At 39.5% G+C, this 24,598-nt stretch overlaps 1 protein-coding gene across 1 annotated transcript in view; it reads left to right on the top strand.

Annotated features, from left to right (window-relative positions):
* Nucleotides 1-24,598, top strand: part of SUCLG2 (succinate-CoA ligase GDP-forming subunit beta) — a 256,631-nt gene that overhangs the window by 35,769 nt on the left and 196,264 nt on the right. Inside the window, exon 2 of the mRNA XM_069473782.1 lies at nucleotides 18,371-18,512. Coding sequence (XP_069329883.1) covers nucleotides 18,371-18,512 — 142 coding nt within the window. The remainder of the gene's footprint in view (nucleotides 1-18,370; nucleotides 18,513-24,598) is intronic.

The raw sequence follows: 24,598 nt of genomic DNA, 5'->3' as shown, positions 1-24,598 counted from the left end.
CTGGGTATGGGAAAGAGGTGGAGATTGAGTTTAATCACCAATGAATGGCCAGTCTCTTCTTCAGTCATGCCTAAGTCATGAAACCTCAATTAAAACTATGAAACAGTGAGATTAGGGGAGCTTCCAGGCTGGTGACACATTGAGATGCTGCCTGGGAGAGTGGCTGTGCCAGCTGCCATATGATGTCCTGTACATCTCTTCCATGTGACTGTCCTTGAGTGTTAGCCTTTTTAATAAACCATAATCCTAACTAAAGTGCATTCCTGAGTTCTGTGAGTCATTCTAATGATCTCTTAAACCTGAGGAGGGAGTTGTGGTTACCCCCAAATATGTAGTTGGCCAGGCAGAAGTGCTAGTAGCCTGGGCACCCCATTTGCAGCTGGTGTCTGAAGTGGGGACAGTCTTGTGGGACTGGGCCCTTAACCTGTGGTGTTTGTGTTAACTCTGAAAATTAGTGTCAGAATGGAATGGAATTATTGGACAACCAGTTTTATGTTGCAGAATTGTGGAAAAACACCATGTATTTGGTGTCAGAAAACACCACACAGGATGTCTGTCCTTGCCAGTATTTAACTCAGCATGGGCCTCAGCATCTCTCCGTCTTCAGCAGAAAGAACGCGTTTGTACCAAAGCATCAGGGAGCAGATTGTGCTGCAGGTTTCAGAGGGGCAATGTGGAGGCCTGTCCAACTCTCAGCTGCATTTCTCACACATTCACATCAGATGTGTCTCGTCTCCCTTGTTCTCTCTCCTTCTCTCTCTGCCTTGCCCTCAGGATTGGTGTTATATGTTTAACTCTGTCTCCAGACTTGTATATCCACTCACCAAAAAGCCCTGTAGTCAACTAGACTCCCTCCTCTTAGATGGAAGTTTGGTGGTTACTTAAACATGCCCTCTGGGTGCTCATCCACTCATTCCAAATAGCTTATCAAAATATTCCTTCCAGCTGCATATAAAAGTATTCCTGAGAGAATCTGAGGGTAAATCTACCTTTGTCCATCTCATATATTCATACATACCTTCATTCAATAAAAAACCATGTCTCGTGCAGTGTTCTGGGTACTGGACACTCATCAGTGAACAAAATAAGTGTTTTCTCTATGGAGCTGGTGTTCTAACTCTGCACATATGTGACAGGAATTGTAGGTAAGAAAGTGTGAAACCAAGGGAAGCATTTACTAAATTTTTCTATATTTATACTTTCCTTTCTCCTGCTTTTATCATTTGGGGTCCAGTCAGAAGTGTAGAAACCACCCTAATTATTTTAACAGAGGAAATTTAATATAGAGAAGTGATTGAAGAAGTATTGGAGGACAGGAAGGATGAAAAACAAAACAAAACAAACAACTCTTAACTAAAACAGATTTTAACTTGCAGGAAGCAGTTACCACTCTTGGGATAAAAGGAAGACAGTTGAAGCTCCCCAGGAACTTGGAGAAGGGGTCCTGCAGAGCTGGGACCCAGACATTAAGGAAGGGGGCAGGAGGGTGCTGCCTGGCTGGTTTTGTTGGCTCTGAGGCTGGTCTGGGAGCGTTGGCCTAACCTGGAACTGGAACCGCTCTGGGAGCCAACTGCTAACCTGCACATCACTGATAGGGCCCGAGTTGGGGTCCTCTTCGTCTTTCTTTTGATGTACTGGGCTGAATCCTACAGAAGTTGTACAGATCGAATGCGAAGATACATGTGAAATACCCAGATAAACAAAAGTTCTTTCACACAAACATGAAACAGCTCCTGTTTCCTTCTCTGTGGTTGTTAATGGTTAGTTGTGTGTTTGTCTCATTTTGCAGTCTATGGCACTTCCCAAAGGAGCTACTAATTCCATGGGATTTAAAGCACACGCCAAGTAAAAATCGGTTTGAGTATAACTGTGTAAATATAGTTAAATAGATTTTTTTAAATGGTTGGACGACTCGGAACCTTTAATAAGATAGCATGTATCGAGAATCTGTATGTACAGAAAACTATATATTTCCCAAATATTTGACCATCTCCAATGTCTAGCTCACTAATTTGTTTTCTGGCTATATTCTCTCTACTTTCAATCCATCTCTTCTAGTCCTTTTTTTTTTTTTAAACAAATTTAAAATCTTAAATTTCTAGTTAAATTTTTTTGATAGATACAATATCCTCTCACATCTCTCTGATGTATTATACTTTTAAAAAACAGTTTTGTACTATGTCCTCCTTGAACTTTTTCCTCTCAGGTGTTAGTTCTATTTGTTTCTCTTTCATGATGTTGGTGGGCCTCCATTGTGCTATTGTGCCTTACACTGTTGGGGCGAAGGCCTTTGATAGCATCTTGCCATCAATGACTGGGAGAGTGGTGTGTGGCCACATGTTGTGTGCCAATACCTGGTCTTTTCCCTAGGTATCAGCAGTCTCCTGGGGCACTGTTTCGCCTTGGGCTCACATACCTCACAATTACTGTTTTTGTCTCGCATACCTTTTGCCGCCTAATGCTGGTCATTTTGGTGATTGCCTTGGCCCTTCCTCTGCTCTTTGGGTGCCTAGCCTTGAGGACAGTACAGTCCTGTCCTGTGTTCTTTTGGCTGTGATCTTTCTTCAGGGATTATCTGCCTACCATTCTTCAGGGATTTCTCTAAATTTCTGGTCTACTGGGGCACTCCGTTTATTTTTTTCCCCAGTGCTGCTATGAGTATTTGGTTTAGATATCTTGGTCCAAGCTGGCATTCTTTCTTTCTTTTTTTTTTTTTTTGAGACAGAGTCTCACTCTGTTGCCCAGGCTAGAGTGCCGTGGTGTCAGCCTAGCTCACAGCGACCTGACCTCAAACTCCTGGGCTCAAGCGATCTTCCTGCCTCAGCCTCCCGAGTAGCTGGGACTACAGGCATGCACCACCATGCCTGGCTAATTTTTTCTCTATATATTTTTAGATGTCCATATAATTTCTTTCTATTTTTTTCAGTAGAGATGGGGTCTCGCTCTTGCTCAGGCTGATCTCAAACTCCTGAGCTCAAAGGATCTGCCTGCCTCGGCCTCCCAGAGTGCTAGGATTACAGGCGTGAGCCACCGTGCCTGGCCCATTCTTTCTTTCTTATCCCTACTGTGCTTAGCACTGTATCTTATCCTATACAGTAGGGCAGGGGGTGGGGGGGTTGTCTCAAGGTCTCAGGGCATTTTTCCAGCCATCAGTGTGGTGGTACTTCCTTGGGGTGTTTCCTCTTCCCTGGAAAGGTGAGTAGCTTTCAAGTCTGGTGTCTATAAGGTGGCAGGATCTGCAGAGGTCTATTTTGAGATGACTATCTCCCTTTAGAGATGAAGGAGGAGGTCACCAAGAGAAGAGAGTGAGGACCAACAGGGGATAGTTGTTTAGGACATTTCTCCTTGGATTGGATAGCCATTTGGATGCTGGCTGGATCTGGCCAGGTGGAAGGTAAAGGAATTCCCACTGTGGTGGCATTTCTTGCCTCCCTGGGGTTGCCTTTTGATCCCAGACCAGATAGAAAGAGATTTTACAGACGTCTTTTGTTTTACTTTCCCAGCAACCTTGTAAGGCTATGGTGGTTGATATTCTCGTTTAACCTGAGTAAATAAGGTAAAAGGTCACCTGCTAATAAGTGGTGGGGCAAAGATGGCCCACTGTCTTCAGCTTCACCCACTTAAGCTCATTTCTCAGTTATCAACTCCGAGAATTGTGCTCATGACATTACCAAGCAATACAGCATATTCTGCTCTTTTCTGCGTCAGATTCTCTATTTGCTTTTAGTTTGCACCAGTTATTAAAATGTAGTAAGTCATAGAGCATTTCACTATAGGTTCCTGAAAGAAGAATCATTAGGATTGATATTTTTTAGATTCTTTGAATCCCCTAATTTTAGGAGGGTCAAGAATAGTTAGGATATTGCTTTCTTCGCTGCTTAGATATTATCTATTTTGCAAGGGTCCTTTTGTCTGTGTGTGCTTTTCTGAATTCTCTGTCATCACAGTGGACTTTTCAAATGAGTGACAGTATTTATTTCAAAAGTTTCCTGGAGGAAAGTGAATGTCATGCATTCTGCACTGTGTAAATTTTTTTTCAGGTATTATTTTGAAGTTTCCTTTTCATGTTACCTAGTTTTCTGAAAGCTTGCCTTGAATTTAACTTCTATGGGTTACTCTTACAGATAAAAATAAGATTTAGGTGATTCTCCCCCTCTCCTCCCTTGGCTAAAAAAACTCAAATTATTCCAAGAGAAGAGATGACTAACACAGATTGAAAGATTTGGCATAATATGTTTTTCTTTCATAACTAGGACATTTTATGTGGAGTATTGGGGAAGGCAATGGAATTTAATGCTCAAGATTGTAATTTCTCCTATAAATGGAGATTTTTGACAATGGAATTGTGGGAAAGAGGGCATTCTTTACAATATTGTCATTTTTCTTAAAAAAAAAAAAATCTAAGATCTGGTTTTCCATAGCAGTAATAGTTTATGCATCAACAAAAATGAAATCTCTTTCTAAACACACACAGTAGACTTCAGATCTTGCAGACACCAATCATTATTCTGCACAGAGAACGTTCCAAATGTCAGAGAGATGATCTCGGGAATTTCCCCAGCAAAGGTTGGTCATTTACAACTCTCCACGTCATTTCTTTGGCATGCCAACGTGACAGGCGAACCTGTGAGATTGAATTAGCTAGGTCGCTCAAAACTGCCGCTATAAAGAAGTGATGAGAAGTCTATTGCTATCAGGTAAATCCCATTAAACTCAAATGTATCCTAAACTATTAAGCACTATTAGATTGTTAGAAGGAGCAGGAGTGGGTTGATTGAAATAAAGTCTGCCCCTTTGCAAGCTTTCAACTGAATTTATTGGAAAGGACTCTGGGGAATAATTTAAGGAGAGCTAACAAATGAGGAATTGCAGGGGATGGAGGATGGTAGCAGGGCCCTGAGAAGGAGCCGCATCTGATGCACTGAGGTGACACACTTGACCCTTGGTAGTGGTGATGCTGAGTGTGCACGTAGGTTCTTCAGGGTTTTCAAAGCACCTTCACGTACATTGTCTGATTGTACCCTTCCAGCCACCCTGGGTTAGGTATTGTATTTTACTAATATCTCTGTTTTACTTGCTCAGTGTGACAATCTCATTTGAGGTGGCAATCCTGAAAAACAATGCTGTTGGTCTTCTCATACTGCTGATGTGTTAGGGCAACGTGGTTGAAGAAAAATATCTAGCATTTTTCCTTCTCCAAATATTACTAATGATCTGCTCTGATGGCATGTGTAAATGTGTAGAATGATTGGCTGGGGTTAACTGAACAATTAATGGCCCCAGAACAAGATTTTTTCCCACCCTCATTGAAGATTTAAGGAGTGAGCACATGGCCATTGTATTATTGTACACTTTTGGATTTCTTTTACAGTGAGTACCTCACAGGGAGGTGATTCTTGCAAACCAAACCTCCTTTTGCCCCCACAGGGACTCACGTGAGTGAGTGGAGGAAATGACATATGTATACACACACATATATATACACACATACACACACATATGTATGTATATATACATGCACACACACATATTCTGTATATATTTTTTGAATGAAACAGAACAGTGACCTAATTTTCAGGAAATAACTTCTGGAGTTATTTATGGCAGAAGTGAGTGTAATGTCAGTTTTTATGCATATGAACTGATAGAAGACCAAGCTACTGGGCACAAACCTTTAGACAGTCCATGGATGAAAAATATCATCCTCCTTTTCCTGCATGAGCTCACCTGCTCTACAGAGAGGTGGTCTTGGCAGGCCACGAGGGCAGTGCCTAAGCCCACGGATGGACACTTGAGGCTGGCTTGTTGAGGGAGTGTCGGTACCTCCAGGCCTCAGTTACTCATATGTAACATGAACTGTTGGCATGGCATGATCTCAGGTTTCTTCCAGATCTTATCAATCTTTTAAAAGTAATTAGAAAAATTATTACTCTTATTCAAAGTAATTAGAAAAATACTAAGAACTTGCCCTCTTTCATTTTATTGATTAATAAATCCATCTTCATGAAACTAAATGTAGTTATTAAATTAATTACATTAAATATGTAACTATTTTTGTTTAGAAGAGTGAAGAATGTGGAGATTAATATCACAGTCACCTGTGGGTCCAGTATGAAGACGTTTCAAATGTTGCTATTTTCTCATATTTGCTCAGACTGTTTTCAAATAAAAGACATAAAGTGTAACTGATGAAACTGAAGTCTCTTGGTGCCTCATCCCAAAACCTACAGCCCTCTCTGACCCTCTAACATAGTCATTGTCCTAAACTTGGCATGCCACCTTCCAGACTGTTTTAATATATCAATGTATATGTGTCCATAAGATTGTTTAATATTTTTTTTTCCATTTAAGTGTACATAAATATTCTTATGTATTCCTCTTGTTCTGCCACTTGTTTGTTTTTTGCTTGTTTTTCTCTCTTGGTGTTTTGCTTTGGAATTGTATCTGCATTGGTATATTTCAAGAACTGTTTCATTCATTTGAACCATTTCACAGTATTCCACTGGATATGCCATATCTTATTTATTAATCCTCAGTTTTTGTTTCTACCTAGTGTCTTTTTTGTTATTTCTACCTAGTATCTCTTTAATCAAGGGAGGCTTTGTATTTTCTTCCTGAAGAAAAAGCTCAGACAGGCCATGGCAGCAGGATGGGGTTACTGCAGGGTAGTTTGTCTGTTGCCTGCTGGGATTAATATTAAATAATGGAGGAAGGTTATAGGATCAAAGATCCAGCAGCTCTGATGTGGTGGGATGATGTATGGGAATGTCAATAATTAAATGTAACACAAAGGCCATGTCTTAGTCTGTTTCTTTTGCTCATAATAGAATACCTGAAACTGGGTAATTTATAAAGAAAAGGAATTTATTTCTTACAGTTATGGTGGCTGAGAAGTCCACAGTCAAGGGGCTGCATCTGGTGAGGGCCTTCTTGCTTGTGGGGACTCCCTGCAGAGCCCTAAGTTGATGCAGGGCATCACATGGTGAGGGGTCTGAGGATGCTAGCTCCAGTCTCTCTTCCTCTTCTTATAAAGCCACCTATTCCCCTCCCATGATAGCCCATTAATCCACTCATGAGGGCAGAGGTGATTGGTCACCTCTTAAAGATCCTACCTCTCAGCACTGCCATATTAGGGGTTCAGTTTCAACATGAGTTTTGGAGGAGGCATTCAAACCATAGCAATCCAGTTGGGACAAAAAAAAAAAATCTAAGGACAAGGTTGTTTTTAAAGAAATGCTTTTTTTTTTTTTTTTTTTTTGGAGGGGGAGCTCAGAAGTACAGAGGCTGTGTCTTGCTTTTAAAAATATTTAAACAAACTTCAAAAAATGCTTTTTCTTATGACTAGCAAATACATAAAGTTCACCATTTTCATATGAATTATCATTGTAAAGTGTGTGTCTATTATACTACTAGATTTCTTTTTCCCTTAAACCCACGTCTAATCTAATCCATAATTAAACTTTGCTTCATCACCAAACTATGTGCAGAATCCCCTCATTTCTCTCTGCTCCACCTCCACTGCCCTTCTCTGTAGTCTAGTTGAGGAATCAGCACACTGGCCTGCTGGCCAAATCCTGTTTTTGTAAATAAAGCCTTATTGGAACACAACCATACCCACTCATTTATATATTATCTATGGCTACTTTGTGCTACAAAGGCAGAGAGTTTAAATACTTGCAACAGAGACTACCTGGCCCTCAAAGCCTAAAATAGTTACTCTCTGGCCCTTTATAGAAAAGGTTTTCTGACCCTAATCTGGTTTCACACAGTTCTCTCCTAACTGGTTTCATTCTCTAAACAGATGATAGAGTGATTTTTCTAAAATCTGAATTTGATTTTCTCACTTTCTTGCTTAAAACTTGGAGTGAATAAAGTCTAAACTCCAGACCGTAGCTTACAAGCACCTGCGTGATCTGGTCCCTGTGCCCCTTTCCACGGTCATCTCTCACCGTACTTGCCTAGTTCCTGCACAAACCAACCCCTTTCCTGCCTCCGAACCTCCGGACATTCTGGCCTCTCAGCCTGCTGTGCTTCGACCCCATTCTTCACAGGTGTACCTCCTTTCTGTGTTCAGGTCTCTGCACAGATGTCATTTCCCCAGAGGTGACCATTCAGTCTGAAGTTGACCGCATAATTCATCATCTATCTTTTATTTCCTTCATAGCACTTCCCACTCTCTGTCATTACACTCTTCATTTATGTGTTCATGTCTTTCTTCCCTGCCTTCCCCCCTAGGACAAAAGCTTGGTGACCACAAAGAACTTGCCTGTGCAGTTGACTGATAGATCTTGGATGACATTGTAGGTGCAGTGGAAAACTGTTAAATGAATGAACAAAATATAGATTCTGCCAGTTTCCTTGGTAGGAGTTAAATGCCAGTGTATGTTTATACTACCTTAATTTGTTTGCTTTATCTATAAGAAAATCTTGCCCACTTCTGTTCACAGTGTGTAATTAAGGTGATTCTCTTCTGCAGCATGATGGAGCTGGCAAACTCTCCAGCAGGGGATGGACATGCATTCTGAAATCATGATGCTCAGTATTTTTAGAGCCTTTTATACATTTGTTTCTACTGTTCTGCTAATATGCTAATGTTTATCAAGGCTGTATTTTTTCCCTGCCTTCCTTTCGCTACTGGCAGAGCAGCATTAGGAAGTTATGGAGCGAACTCTCCTTTGGGCATTTGTCCTTACTACAAAGAGTTTTACATTTCTTTGCTCCTTAAAAAATATGCTGCTTTTCTCCTGAACCTAGGATAAAAAGAACAAGGCAGTATCTTTGAGAATCTTAATTCCTTTGACTTAGTGAAACCCATCCAGCACGTTCTCTTTCATTCAGAGCTTCCCATCTTCCCCCTGAAACTCATATTCGGTACAGCTCTGTGCCTTCCTGCAGTGAAATCCGTATACCACTGCCTCCTGCTTCTCTTCCTGCCCTGGCTGACTTCACAGCTCAGGACCCACTTCTGCCCACTGGGAAAAGATTCACTGTCGCTGTCTCATTAAAGGGCACAGGGTCTGCAATCAGACATACCTGGATTTGAAACATGGCTTTGCCTCTAACCAGTTCTGTCATTCTGAGCAGCCACTTAGCTACTCTGGGCCTCAATTTTGCTCATCTGTAAAATGGGCTTCTGCTGATGTCTTCCTTTATTGGGCGCATTAAATGAGGTAATGCTCATTAAGTGGATAGCACACTCTCTGGAACTTCATGGCACTCAGAAATGTTCACTAGTATTTGATTTGGTTTGAAAACGTAAGACTTTGTCAAGGCACTCTCCAAGGAGAATGAATTCTAAAATAGGAACTTGCTTTGGTCCAGTTTCTGAGCAGTCTGAAAGCTCAACTTTCAATTCTTTACTGGTAGGATAGATGATTTTATTGTTATTTTTTAAACAGAAGCTGCTGCCTTACACAAGAGGTGTGGTGCTATCAGAGATGCATTATGAATGGAGCAGAAATGGCCTCGGGCTGCTGGTCTGATCCTAGTCTGGTTTCTTGGAAAGAAGAGCTCAAGTATTGTTTCTCTTGATCAGGAAACTTTAAAGTACTTTTTTTCTCTAGCCATGGACTCTAATTACATTTCACATCCCATCAACATTGTCTTTTCAGGTAGCTATCATCATTATTGTTCCCAATTTGTCAGCTGCCTTACTTTTCAAACTTTAAAGTGGAAAACAGTATTTTTAAGTCAGGAATGGTAATATAATTTTTGTATGTGGTGGTTCCAAGTATTTTTTTTTTTAATTGACACAGGATTTACAGACTAAAAAGAAAAAAAAATGTCACTTATAATAATAGAAAGCTCATGGGTTTTTTAAGCAGGGGACTTGGGTTCAAATTCAGGCTCTCAGTCAGCGGAGTGGCCTTAGACAAGTTACTTAAGCTCCCTTACCTGGAAACTTCTTTACCTGTGGGATGGGGATAGTCTAGCTCAAATGGGATGAAAAGTAAATTTACTTAGCACAAGAAGTACATTTTTAGATGCTTACTGAATGTGAGATTTTTCTGATTCTTCCTACTGGAAATTACTATTCTATCTCTTTCTCTGATTCTTGAGTGATTCAAGTATAGAGATTCCGTGATTAGAGTTTAAAAATACCTCCCTAAATGCATTTAAAACGACAAGCGGAGCACCTTGGACCCTGTTTTAAAAAAAATCATTTATGCGATCACCTACTATTTTTATCCTAATGCTTGCTGAGTGTCTACTTGTTACAATGTTCCTACCCCTTTATATTTATGCATTAAATAATAATAGCTAACATTTTTTGAGTACTTATCATCGGCACCATTCCAACTGATTTGCAGTATTAACTCATTTAATCCTCACAACAACCTGTGAGGATGGGCCTGTTAGTAGCCTCTATTTTATAAATGAGGAAACTCATTTCAGCCATCACTTCTGCCATCCATAGGGTTGGTAGTATCCCATTGTACCCCTACTAGAGTTTGAGAACTCAGCCACAGGGGGTTAATTAATTGGTTAATTAATTTCCGTACAGCATGCAAAGCAGGGATGACCTAAATGGAGAGTGGTCAGTAGTGTTGTAGTTCTAGACAAAAGGAATGTTGCATTTTCAAAGGTGACTCCAAATGAAGACCTTGCACTTTAGCCTGAATACAGCGTAAAATATGTGTCATTACCCACGTTCCTGCTCTTCCTTCTACATCTGCATTATTATTTTTTCCTTTCCATAGGCTTAGTCTTCTAATCATAATGGTTGCTTTTCTTATCTATTTCTTTAGCATATTTTCTTTTCTTTTTTTCTGGGAAAAGCAGCAGGTAGCTTTAGCATATTTTCCTGCTGAAAGCGAAGTTGATGTGCTGGCATCATCACATTAACGCCTAAACAGAAAAATATTATTATTATTGTTATTATTTCCTCTTACACACAGGACTCCATTTAATGTCTTTTATAGGACAGCCCAGTTAAAGTGGCTTCCTCATCAGAGCCTTTTTAAGCAAGCAGGCCTTTTATTTTATGGCACTCATATCGAGACACATTGAGTTATATCTGTCTTTTCATCTGCACCAACACGTTTATTTGAAGCCTCGTATTTCCTAGGTAACGTGACTAAGGTAGATTTATGGGTGCTAATTTGCATACAGAACAACATTGGCAAAACTAAAATATAACAAACACATACTAACTTTTGGCTTGCCACAACCCACTGAGCATCTGCCTTCGTTCCATGCCTGTAATGAGAGGGAAATATATTTTCCTCTGAGTTTACAGCTAATTCCTTGTTTGTATTCCACTGTCGTCATTGCTGTTGAGAGCTCGAAATGAGGTTTAAGAGCCTCTTCATATCTAACAGCAGGAGTTTATATTAGAGGTGGTAGTTCTGTGTAACAGAAAACACAGCTTTTGTTCCCCGTCTCGATTTCATACTGCATTTGAAGAACCCTGCCACATTTAAGTAAGGGTTCAAGCCCTTTTTTCAGACAAGTTCCTAGGGACTTAAGGCTACACAATTGTGTTAGAACCTAGATTTGATTACTTCCCATCAAAGTTGGTTTTTAGTAGATTGATTTTCATTGCACAAATTATAAGTGAATTTATTCTGTAAAATGAAAAAAAAAAAAAAAAAACCCTGTAGATTAGCTGAAAGATTCTTGGTCTGCCCTCCCCAAGTTTACTGGCAGTAGCTTGGTGAACATCATCTGGACCCTCTTCTATACATTTACTTACGTATATATCCTTAAAAGATATAGAATGTTGCTTCATGTGTGGATATGTGTGTCTAAAATATAAATGTTATTCTACTTTGTATATTCTGCAATTTGTTGGTAATGTGCCTTGTAGAATAATTAGTGCTAGGATGTTTAGACTTAATGGGTTAGACTAGTCAGTACCGCTATGACGAGTTATTCCCAAGATCTCAGTGATTAACACATTAAAGGTTTATCTCTCATTCATGCACATGTGGGCCAGGTTACTCCAGGGCAGCTGTCCCTACTAGTAACTCGGTAATCTGGGCTACTTCCACCCTGTGACTCCACCATCTCCACTTGTGGCTTCCAAGGCTTTGTAGCCAACAAAAAGGTCTCCTAGAAGTTTTGGCACACTAGCTACAAAAGAATTGAGAATTGCAGGGGACCGCAAGCATACTGGGTAATACTGTATCACCACAGATATTTTAGATGCTTCATATGGCTTGTTTATTTAGCCAGTCTCCTATTTGATGGGCATTTGGATCATTTCCAGCTTTATCCTTTGTTATATTCAATACTACCCAGAAGATCCTTGTATGTCTCTGGTACAGGTTTTGCTAAGATAGATACCCAAGAAATGGACTTTCCAGGTCAGAGGATGTGGCTCCTTTAGTTTTCATAAACACTGTCAGATTGTTCTTGCAGGTGTTTGCACCGGTCTTTTTCCGTAGGGAGCATATGAGAACATGTTTGTCACCATACCTTCAGCAACGACAGTATCAAACTTCAATTTTTTCCCCCCCATCCAATGACATCTTCATTCCTGCTGGCAGAATGACTTATGTTTGTTTAAATTTCTGTTTTCCTAATTAGTAGTAAGTCTTGGGGCTCTGTCTAATGCTCCTTTATCCTGCTTCCCCGGGTGAGGCAGTTCCGTGCAAAGTCAGGCTGAGGAAAGGCGGGGAGCAAGGGCAGAGCCAGTGGGCAGATGTGGCTCACAGGTTTTCCCTTTCGGGGGCACCCAGCTCAGTGACATTTCTTTTGACACTCTTTTAATTGATTTCTACCCCCTGTGGTGCTATTTTAGTAGTCTCTACAGCTCTAATTTTAAAACCATGGGGCGGAGGATGATTTCTCAGTTGTGTCATTTTTTTCTGTGTAGCTGTCTAATTTTGTGCTTAGAGTTTTCTTGTAAGTTTTTGCCCGCTTAGTCATCATTGTCTTGTTAGCTCTGGGTTCCCTTTGTCCTTCCCCTCATTTTTAATTCTTTTTCTTCTGCCTCTGCTTCCTTTTTCCCACAGGCCCTTAAATCTTTATGTGCTGTGTTGCCTCTAAGTTGTGTTTTTTTCCCCCTTCCCCTCCAAGCTTCAAAATGCTTGCTCTGTCACAGAAGTGCGGAAGGGAAGGGAACGATGCTAAGGATACTGTATGAGTCTGAAAGGAACGAAAGCTGGGTGCTCGCCTACCCATCCGGTTTGAGAGCATGATGCTGTTCCGAAGATGGTCTCTTTGCCAAAGTCCATATGAAGGAAGGAAAGAAAATAGGAATTAGGCCAGTTTTCATCATGCCTCTGGCTGTCTATATGATCTCTGGGCAAATCACTTCCTCTCTTTAGGCTTCAAGGTTCCTGACTAAAACGAGGAGGCTGGACCCCAGTGGTCCTTCTATATCTCGGAATCCCAATATGTGAACAACGTGAGTGGGACACTTCTCCAGCATAGGGTCCCAAGGTCCCCGTTATAGGTAGATCATTGTCACTCCCTTCACCTTCAGACTGCAAAGCACTATGTCAGTCAGGTCCAATCAGGAAGATGGAGATTCCACAAGGTCGTGTAATAGAATTTAACACAGGGAAGAAAATTACTTACAAAGGTTGTTGGAGTGAATGGAAGACACACAGGCTGGGGAGGCCACACCGAGACTGACAACAGCAGACTCTTTTGTGAGTCCTAGGTGAGGAAGGTGGTGGTTTGACCAGAGTTCAGGGCCAGGGGATGGGAGCAGTGTCATGGTGGGGGAGACAGTGGGGGCTAGAATTGTGGAAGAAAGGGCTCTCTGGAGGGACCTGAGCTTCAGAGGAGAGGCTGTCCCACTCAAGAAGAGGACAGCGAAGCCTGGTATCTCCCCGCCCCACTGTCCAGTCTCTGAAGAGAGTCTCAGTTTTAGGCAGAAGCCAGTGGGCAAAGGAGCATGGGGAATGGATCTGAGGGCAAGTAAGTGGCAGAAACAATAGAACGCCACTAGGTCAGATGATCCTTAAACTCTGTCCCGTTACTTATATTCCAGAGTTCATGGATTCCCTGAGGGGTTCCTGACTTCTTCGGGGAAGATATTATTTTAGGCGCTTAACAGATAGCTCTTCCTAGTAATTGAAATAAACTTCTGTCATTCTAGTATCTTAGAATAATACCTACTCACATCTCCACCTCTCTCCCTCCCAAAGCCTGCGGTAGTTACAGTTTACCTTATATGCGCTGTGCCAGTGTTTCACGAAAGTCCTATTCCTGGTAGACTTTTGGCCTTTTACAAACAGGGACACGATTTTACCTGTGTCTGTCTCAGTCTGTGTCACCACGTGGTGTCTGGTCATGTGGAACCAGAACACAGACATAGGGAACCAACAGCATTAGCCAGTCGATCAGCACTGTTGATCAGAGGAGCTTTGCTATTTTACAGTAGCCTGTGATCTTGGGCAAGTGATTGAACCTTCAGCCTGAGTTTCCTAATTTGTAAGATGATTTTATGAGGATAGGCTAGGTTGTACAACAGTAACAAATAATTCCCAGAATCTCAGTGGCTAAAAATCCACAAAGGTTTATTTTTTACTACACATTCATTGTGAGTCACCTGGGATATGTCTGTCATTACCTTGGTCCCTGGCTGGTAGATGGCTGCCATCTTGAATGTTTTCATCCCCTACGTCAGGGGAGAGAGAACATGGATGGGGCGGGAGGGATGGCAATTCAGTGTTGGCATGAGTGTGTCACATACCATATGTACCCACAACTTACTGACCAGAACTAGTCACATGGTATAATACTGTGATATAATAAAAAAATACGTATTTGGTTTCTGCTCCAGGTTCCTGGCACACAGCTCCTAAGACCCTTGGAATCTCTGGAGTGATAAGAGTGTCTTTTGTATGCTAATGAGGTGACTAGTGGTTGGGGTCTCCTAGGTAGCTTCAGGCTGGGAGAGGGCGCTGGTCATGAGAAAGACCAAGGTGTGATTAGAGGATTGAAACTTACAGCCCCACCCTCCCAATCTCTGAGGAGAAGAGCGGGGCTGAAGGTTGAGCTGATCTCCAATGGCTAATGAGGTAATCAGTCGTGCCTATGTAAAGAAGCCTCCATGAAACCCCAGAAGGACAGTGTTTGGAGAGCTTCTGGATTGCTGTGTAGATGGAGGTATCTGGAGGGTGACAGACCCAGAGAGGGCATGGAGCTCCATGCCCCTGCCCCATACACCTTGCTCTACACATCTTTTCTATCTGGCTTTTTGTCTGTGTCTTTTGTAATATCCATTATGAAGAACTGGTAAATATAACTGTTTTCCTGAACTCTGTTAGCCATCCTATAAAATTAAACCTGAAGAGGGGATCTTGGGAACCCTCAATTTATAGCTGGCTGGTCATAGCATAGGTAAAATAACCTGGGGCTTGCGACTGGGATCCAGGTGGGTATAGTCATGTGGTGCTGAGCCTGTCATCTGTGAGATCTGACACTAACTCCAGGTAGTAGATAGTATCAGAATTGAATTGAATTATAATGGTGGTGTCTGCTGGAGAATTGCTTGGTTAGCGTTCAGGGAAAAACCCTCACACACGTTTTGGTACACAAAGGTGAAGTGTTCTGTGTTGACTGAGAAAAAAACATCGATTTTTCCTCTATCTCCTACAGACAGGTCATCATCTAACTTTTGCTAAGGTAAAGCAGTGCCTGGAAGGAGGAAGACTGGGAATATTTGTTGATTTGCACTAATGACTGCTACAGAAAGAGATATTAATACTTGATTTTTCATGACTGTTTTAACTGTTAGATAATATAAATATTTAATGTTACTATAATGTCTAGCACATGGTAAATGCTCAATTAATAGTAGATTAAACTATTATTGTTGTTGTTATTGTTCACCAGTTTATATTGTATTTCCAGCATACTTTATAACACTCATTTGCATAGCAAATTTCTCCTCACCTTTTTTTCCCTTCTGAAAATGCAAAAATAAATTTAGTTGTTCTCTAAACTTATCACAAATTCTTAATACGTGGAGTTGTCTTGAAGTTTTAGACCCAGTCAGGGATCCTACTCTTCCAAGTTTGGGATTGACAAAAAGAGATGACTATAAGGTAATCACTTTGTGGAGTGATAGCTTGGGTATGAGCAGTGGTTTTGGAACTGTGCTCACTGTCTTGGTTTTCAATTTAGGAGCAACAGACTTTAAGCTGGCTTTCATTTGAGTCAATGTAGAAACAGTCAATATATATTATATGTCTATGAAGCTGGTCTCTGGATCAATTGCAATTAGTTTGCAGCAGATTGCATTAACATATCTAAAATTAATACGAGTGTTCTGATGAAAAGGAATTGACCACAACCACGCTGTGGCTGTTTTTAGTCTCTCTTAAATGTTCTTTTTCAAACTATACTTTTTCTTCTTTGGTTAATGGCTTTAAATTGGTATGTCAACGCAGACATAATCTATTGATCCTTCCCATTTGCCTTTTAAAAGTGGTCCTAGATAATAGCACATAGCTAACATTTAATGTTTTCTTTCATTAGGGGGCTTTTACTAAAAGCCTTAAACTTGTATTTTCTTTGTATGTTGTATGACACACTATTAAAATATTAAACCTATGAGTATGTTCATCTATGAAATTTTGTGTTTTTCAAATTACTAATGTTTCATCAAGACTTAAAATGTCAGAAGTAAGATTAACAAACAATACACTGTAAGTGATATGAGCATTGCTTGTCTGGCAATTTATTTTTACCCCAGTATTATTTATTTCTAAAGAAGAAATATAGGTAATTTCAATATTAAAAACATCGTTACCAGTACTTATTAGGATGGTACAGAGAGCTATCTTTAGGCTTGATCATGTTGAAATTTAAATTTTTTACAAGTGTGTATAAATTATGTTTATTTCAGATCTTAAGGACTAGCTTGTACTTTTCTGTTTTTAGAGGTGGTCAGTTTCTGGGAATGAAAAATTGTCTCTACCAGGAGAGAAAAGGCAAGATTGATTCATTTGGCCATCTAACTGGTATTTTTTTGTATGTTTTCCGTTTGCCAAGCACTGTCACATGCTTTATAAAGATACAAAGAAGTTTAAGACACTCTATGCCGTTGAGTAGAACCCAGTCTAGTTGTGAGGTTCTGGAGCTTCTTTGGAATCTCCCTTGTTCAAAAGAGCTCCATAACTGCATCATAGCTTGGAGATTCCAGAAATGACATTTTAAGGACACATTAGAGGCCCTGAAAGCTGATGGCTCCATGTGATGAAGCCCCGTGGAACTCACTTTTATGGTCTCTGTGACCCTTGGACATCCACCAAAGCCATTGACAGAAGCCTCTGGGGGTTGTATCAGGTGATCTTCTACATTCCACCTGTCTTGTGACCCAGTTGTGTGATTTTTTGGTTTGTGTGCATAACAATAGCATCGTCTCATGTCTTGCAAGTAGTGGTTCCTTTCCATTACGACTCATGAATGCAAAGGAGCTTATACGAAATGTATTCATTATTGCCCAGGTTTTTTTTTTCCCCCCTTTTCCTTTTAAAAACGGGGCTTATGGGTTTGGTAGAGAATGCTATGGATATTATTGGATGAAATGAAAAGAAGCAATTTATTTGTTCATGTCATTGTGCTCTTTGACTATTTCCTTTCAACAGAGTTGAAAACTAATTGATAGTGCATATTGGAAAACTACTTCTACTTGAAACTGAAGCAAGGTTACTTTAATACACAAATTTCAGCCTAGAAACTAGTTTAATAATGGTAAATCTTTCAGATTACTGCACTCAACCTTGGTGCATGAAAAAGATAATCTCATTAAACACATGATGACTGTACCTAGACTCCATTAAAAACTACAATAAAGAAATGAATTATTCTGTGGCCCAGTGACTTCAGAGAGTTAAAAAAATTGTTCCTCAAAACTTTACAATGATTAATGGTGTGTATAAGTTATTAAAATAATGTTACGCTCTTTATTTATTTGGGGTGGGTGTGAGGAAGGCACATGCTGTGTAATAGAGTCTTTAACAGTTTTTAAAATCACTTTTTATTTTGAAATATTTATAGACTCACAGGAAGTTGCAAATATAGTATAACATTCCCATGTACGCTTTATCGAGCTTCCCCTAATGTTGACACCTCAGGTATTAATAGTTGTGGTACAATAGCAAAACCAGGAAATTGACGTTGGTATATTGCTATTAACTAGCCTATATAGACCTTATTCAGTTTTCACCGGTTTTATAAACATGCATTTATTTGTGGGTCTCTGTAGTTGTCATTTAACTTAACATTTGTGATTAAAAAATAATTAAGTATGAAGAATTTACATAGATTTCTTTTTCTTTTGCTTCTGTAATCTTTGTGTTGCTGATTGTCAGTTGACAGTACCTATAGGACTGGCCATGTTGACTGACTGTTATTTTTCTTGTTCTTAGTCAGTGTTCTTACCTCTCTCCCTCCATTTCTCTAGGCAGTTCAATTAACCTCCAGAAGATGGCTGAACCTACAGGAGTACCAGAGCAAGAAACTGATGTCTGACAATGGAGTGAGAGTTCAAAGATTCTTTGTAGCAGACACTGCGGATGAAGCTCTTGAGGCTGCTAAGAGACTAAGTAAGCTGATTCCTAATGAGTGAAATATGCTTGCCCGAATCAGTGAATTCACAGGTAGCAGTTTCCCACCAGTTACATTTTTTTCGTTGTGGGTTATATTCACAGGGACAGATGCACAGGAGAACTTTGAATTGCAAAAGAAAAGAAGTTCAGATGGCCTGGGGCACATGTGCACGAGTGGCAGTAGGGTCAGGTGAGGGTGTCTGCCCTCAGAACTTGCTACCTATGAGTCTTCAGTCCTGCTGACCTGGGAGGAGATACGGAATCACAGGACAGTCCTCGGTGTGATGGCCTGTGGGTGGGGGAAAGCCTCTCTATCTTGACACACTGGAGGCCTTGCCTGACCATTCCTGGGTGGGATTCACAGGCACCCCTGTGTCTTCAGCTCCGCCAGGGTCACTCACTGGAGGTACTTGGCCTAAGTGTCAGAAACCTTAGAACAGCAAACAACTCCTTCCTTTTTTTGGCATCTCTCAAGGCATATCATCAGGAATTCTCATAGGATGAATGAGTAGGGGTTTTCATGATAGCTTTGTCTGAAAATAAAGAAATGTGCAGCACTGAAGCATGGTGCAATAATTTGTGATGGGCAGGGATGGAGGCCTTTAACAGTGACACCGTGAGTGCACGTTTGATGATACGAAAAGGAAGTCATGATCCATGTTAACTAATAAAGGAGATGATAACTATAAAAGCAAAAACAAAAGGAAAAAAGTCCAATTAGGAAAACTTTTTTTTAAATGAGCTGGCGGCATATGGGACATCACTCCATGGTAATGCTTCTGAGTTTTTAATGACCATTTCACCTCGTTCTCTCAGCTGTAGCCATTGCAGGGTGAGTCAGGCAAGATGGTCAGCATCCTTCTTTAAGGCCCCCGGAAGATGGGGAGAGCTCCCTTGTGGTGCCTGGGGGACAGCACGGGGAAGTGCATGACTTTGGAGTCAAGTTGGCTTTGCTTCACTGTTTTGCCTTCCCACTTAACTACTTTTCAACTTTGCAGAGGTGCCTTCTCCTTCTTTTGCCTCAGTTTCCTTATCTATAGATCAAAGCTAATCGTATTTATCTCCCTCTGCTGTTGTGAGTCTTTAAGAGAGATTGTACATTGTTACGTGGTAGAGAATCTAACCAATTCTCTACTTGTGGATTGAGAAATTAGGGATCAGGTCCTGCTGTTTGCCTTTCAGTGAACACTGTGTCTGGTGGCATGCAGACAGACTCTTTCAGTATTGGTCTGGCTTGCCATTGTCCACCAGAAATGTCATGTGAGCCAAATAAGTATTTTAAAATTTCCTAATAGTCACATTAAGAAAAGAGGAAAGAAATGGGTGAAATTAATTAACTTTAATAATACATTTTATTTACTGCAATATATCTAAAACATCATCATTTCAACATGTAATCAATATAAAAAATTATCAATGGAATATTTTATGTTATTTGTTTTTTGGTCCTAATCTTCACAAATCTGGTTTGTAATTGTACACCTCTGGCACATCTCATTTCAGACTAGTCATATTTTAGATGCTCAAGAGACATATGGGGCCAGTGGCTACCGTATTGGGCAATGTAGATTTGAACACTAAAAGGACATGCATGTGCATTCTTTGCTTATAACCTTGGAGAACGGTTGTTTCTCACCAAAAATAAAAAATAGATCATCTGCTACTCAGCCTTGCCCAGGCAGCTGTAGCAGAGTTTGAGAGTACAAGAGAGAGGCAGTCTCCTTATATCAATTTTCCAATTTTCTATGCTCTTTCAAGAACAAGCACTAAGATACTTCAGCTCGTAATTGTTGTTGTTTTATCTCCTTCTTAAAGTTCTCCCAGATGTTTATACAACAGATCCTTTCTATGTTATGTGAGTTGAAATGTATATTTATTTGTTCTTGAATGAATATTTATTGTGTCAACCATGTATTAGGCACTGTGGATGCAGCTGGGGAAGAGAATTGAGTCCTTTTTCTCCATAGAACTTACATTCTAGGAAAAAATTTTTGTAGAAATTGAGAGCAACTTATATTTTAAGAAATGAAAATTGGTTTCATTTTCAAAAACTGTCATAATTGGTTATTATGATGGGAAAATAAACTCAATAAAATTAGACCTAAACTTGCAGGAGAGCTCCTCAGTGAACTGTGATAATAGGCTCAGTAAAGGTTAGTGCTGTATTCCAATCTTTTTGCAAGAAAGGATCATTTTTGTTTTATACTCCTGTAGTTTGGGGATTGGGAAATGAGAATAAAGAAATGTAAAGTTCAAGTTGGTCTTTGATCTTCTCTTTCCCCATTATTTTATTAAATGCAGGGAAGCACTAGCATTCCCAGTCTAAGTTTCTTTTTCAGAGTATTCTGGAAGCCAGCTGATTATTCTCCCCACCCCGTGTGGACACAGCACAACTGAGAGGAGTTTTCTTCCAGCGTTTCCTAGAGATATGGACTTACTGAAGTAGTGGGCTTCTTAGTTATGGGTTTGCTTTATGAGCATTTATTTAGCTATCATTTTGTGGTTGGGGATCATCTACCATGCTGTTAAGACAGTTTTTGCTCTGGAGGAATTAGCAGTGTGGAGTTTACATGCTGAGGCTGTGGCAAGGGAGAGAAAGAAACAGACAATAAAAGCACGTTTAAATAAAATACAATTAAACAATGAAAATAAACTTTTTTTTAAAGCTAATTTTTTTGGTTTTTGAGGCGTGATTTCAAGAAATTCAAACTGGGTAAAAGGGATTGGGGATGATAAAGGAATTGAGAAGGATATAAAGGGACAGAAAAATCAAAGTGGTTAAAGGAATTGAGAGTGATGCAGCTGTGTGTGTGTGTGTGTGTGTGTGTGTACACGCTTTCACCTGTGCATACCTGTGATGGTTCCTTTAGGTGGTGTGTCCAACAGAGGGCCTCTCTGTGATCCTGCCTAGAGCTAAATGGGAATTTAGAGAATTAATCCGAGCATCTCATTTGGTAATTCTCCTCTTACTTGGTAGTTTTTGTAGAAGGGAGGTCTCTTCTGGTTTCTGTTGAATAGTTTTGATCTGAGGGGAACCTTACAGGTTTGGAAGAGGAGACGGTACCAATTCTAGTTGGTTAAACGTGAAATGAGAGGATAACAAATATAAAAAAAGTGCATGTCACTTGAGATTGCCCGGAGAAAGCAAAGCGAGAAGAATCTGGCAAAATGTCACAGTATTTACATTCTTGTCGCTACAAGACTGACAAAAACCAAGAGTACAATTGCAGTTTTACCAAGTAGATTTGAGGTTAAGATTAAAATTGGATTACACATTTGTCTTCCTGATTGTCCTGAAAATTTGACCTCTACCCTCTAATTATGATATTATAATGGGGAAAAATTATATAGAATGATAATGTGTCTAACATGTAAGTGCCATATACGATTTTATCGCTATCATCATCATAATCGGTGGCATCTAATTCCAGGTGGTTCACTACTGTCATGACTCAGATTCACAGAACAGAGACATAGAGTGATCAATATCCTGTCAATTATGTGTCAGGAGAGTTCATATTTTAATTTGAAAGGTTCATAAATGATTGAAATGTATTTGCTTACCTTGATAGTTTATTCATATATGGATATGTTTTGAAATAAAATGACATTTTATAAAATATTTGAAAATAAATGTCGATATTATCCATGACTGTGATTTCCAGGGTGCTGGTGGGGATTATCTCACATATTTCTTTTTTTGTGTCTAAACCCGCATTCTAGTTGTCTGTTTGCTCTCTATTCTTGGGTGTCTCTAGCACTCCTGGCCCAAATGGAACTTGTCATCTCATGGTTGCTCCAAACCTTCCCTTCCTCTTCTCTCCACCTGCTTACTCAGCAGAGATGGCTTTAGATCATCTTTAATGCTTCTCATGTCTGTCATATTCAATCAGTTACCAAATCCTGTCATTTTTTGTCTAGCGTTGTCATTCTATAAGCAAGGAAAGAGGCAAGATAAGGTTAAAAAACTTGCAAGGGTTGTAGAGCTAATAATAAATAAAGGTGGGATTTGAACCCAGCCAGATTAGATTTAATCTCCTCCCTAAGCATTTTCCTTTTTGCTAACTTGATATCTTGGGAGACTTTTTTGTGTGGGTCAGCATTTTTAAGATAGCAATGCATATTAATAAAATTAGAAAATTGGATTAAAACTAGTTGTGTGACAGGTTCTAAGGTGCAATTTATAGAAATTGTGTAATCTGCAGGTATTTTGTTAATGATTCATTTTGTTTCATCTCTTTGGGCAGTAGAGACTTTCGCTGTGTAGTTATGGAAAGCTTAATTGTAGCATTTGTTTAAAATGGGTAATACAAACCTTTTGTTTCTGAAACACAATTCATAGTGGTAAGATACTGAGGGTGATTCTCATTTTCTTGCACAGAAAATGGACTTACTTCTGATTGAGAGATTAAATTTGGCTTGAATTAAGTTTTTAATATGTGGATAATATTCATTTCTATAGCAGTTTATCAGAGATACCTCTTGTAATCATGCTTTGAGAAAGGAATCGTTTCCCTTGCATACACTTGTAGGAGGTTTATTAAGTACATACTTTTCTCCTCTTATGGATTAAAATTAATGAATATCATCAGTAGATAATTACAGAATACCTACTGTGTGAATGACTAATCTTTTTGTTACCTTTTCATTTCCCTTTAAAGATGAATGAAGGAATGTGTTTCTCATAAAATTGAAAAGACCCGTCTTAAAAGAGTATTTGTGTATAAACCTAGATGAAACTTATCTAGGACCATTACCTTTCAGTTTTTGAAACCTCTACAACTTATTAATTATTCCATTCATGTTGACATGAGACTCTCAACATTTGATTAAGCAAGAAAATTATATTTCAAAAACTCAACAGTTTTATTTTTTGCCAGGAAAGAAAATTGAAATATGAATGGATAAATTAATCTTCTCTAAGCTAATGACATGCATCCTAAAATGGAGATAAGGAGCTTTTATTGAACTTGGCTAGCTTTGGATTGCTTTCAGCTATAACACATTTCTATTCATCAATATGATAACTTATTCTTTTCATTTTATATAATCACGTCCTAAAGCCTGGTGAATTACTGACATCATTAAGGAATTGTATTTTATGTAAAAAGGGAACTGTAGCCCATTGACTACTGATTGACATGTACTATTAATCCTACAGGCAATTAAATACATTGTAAGCCTCCTTGATTGTTGTGGCTTTGTCATATTGCATTATGTGGTTAGGGTCTTGCAAAAAGATCTTTTGTGTTGAGATGATGGTCATTTTTGTCTTATAATGACAGACAAGGATAACATTGATTTTTTTGTGAAGTAAATCTTCGTTTTTCCACATATCAGCTGCTCATTATTTTGAATCTGGAGTCAATAATGCAAAGATGCTACTAGGGTAATGGCACATGCAGTCCATCAGAGGTTGAAGTGGTGTCTGCTTTCTAGGAATAACAGTGGTGTCCTCACCAGATGGATAATTCCTGTGGTGTGATTTGATTGTGTGCCTGCTTACTGTTGGCCTCTGTAGTTTTTTCCCCATTTTCTGAGCCCGATTCCCCTGCCTTCTTGGTAATTATTTGCACTTCCCCATATCTTTTCTGTAATTTAGTTCATGCTTATTTCAGCTAGTGTTAATTTCTGTTGTTTGCTGCAACAGATGTAGTAGTTATTCAGTACATATTATTGTTATTCAGAAAATTTTCACTTGCTCATATTCACTTGCAAATGCTCCTTAAAAGAGCACCTGAATTGAAATTAATGGTTTTCCCTAACTGTATGTATTAAGAAGATCTCATTCAACAAGTTGTAGCCTTTAATAACATTGTATTTAATGTATTGTATGTATTTTTGCAAGGAGATTCCTCTTTTATAAAATGTTCTTTTCTTTTCCTCCTGAGGCTGCAAATATAAATGGGCTTTTCTGGTAATCTCTTTAGAACTTCTCTGTGCTAGAATATCTTTTCCCTGCTTGTCTTGTGCTATTCACTGAATAGAAGCAGCAGGAGATCAGCAAAGTGAAGGGTGACATCAAGGCAGGCTGTGGGCAGGCAGGCTTTCTGGGAGTGGAGATGTAGCTTCCTTTCAGTTTC

The sequence above is a fragment of the Eulemur rufifrons genome, chromosome 7 (genome assembly GCF_041146395.1).
Source record: "Eulemur rufifrons isolate Redbay chromosome 7, OSU_ERuf_1, whole genome shotgun sequence".
Taxonomy (NCBI): Eukaryota; Metazoa; Chordata; class Mammalia; order Primates; family Lemuridae; genus Eulemur; species Eulemur rufifrons.
Note: the sequence above shows the minus strand (reverse complement) of the source record. Positions and strands in the feature narration are given on the sequence as shown.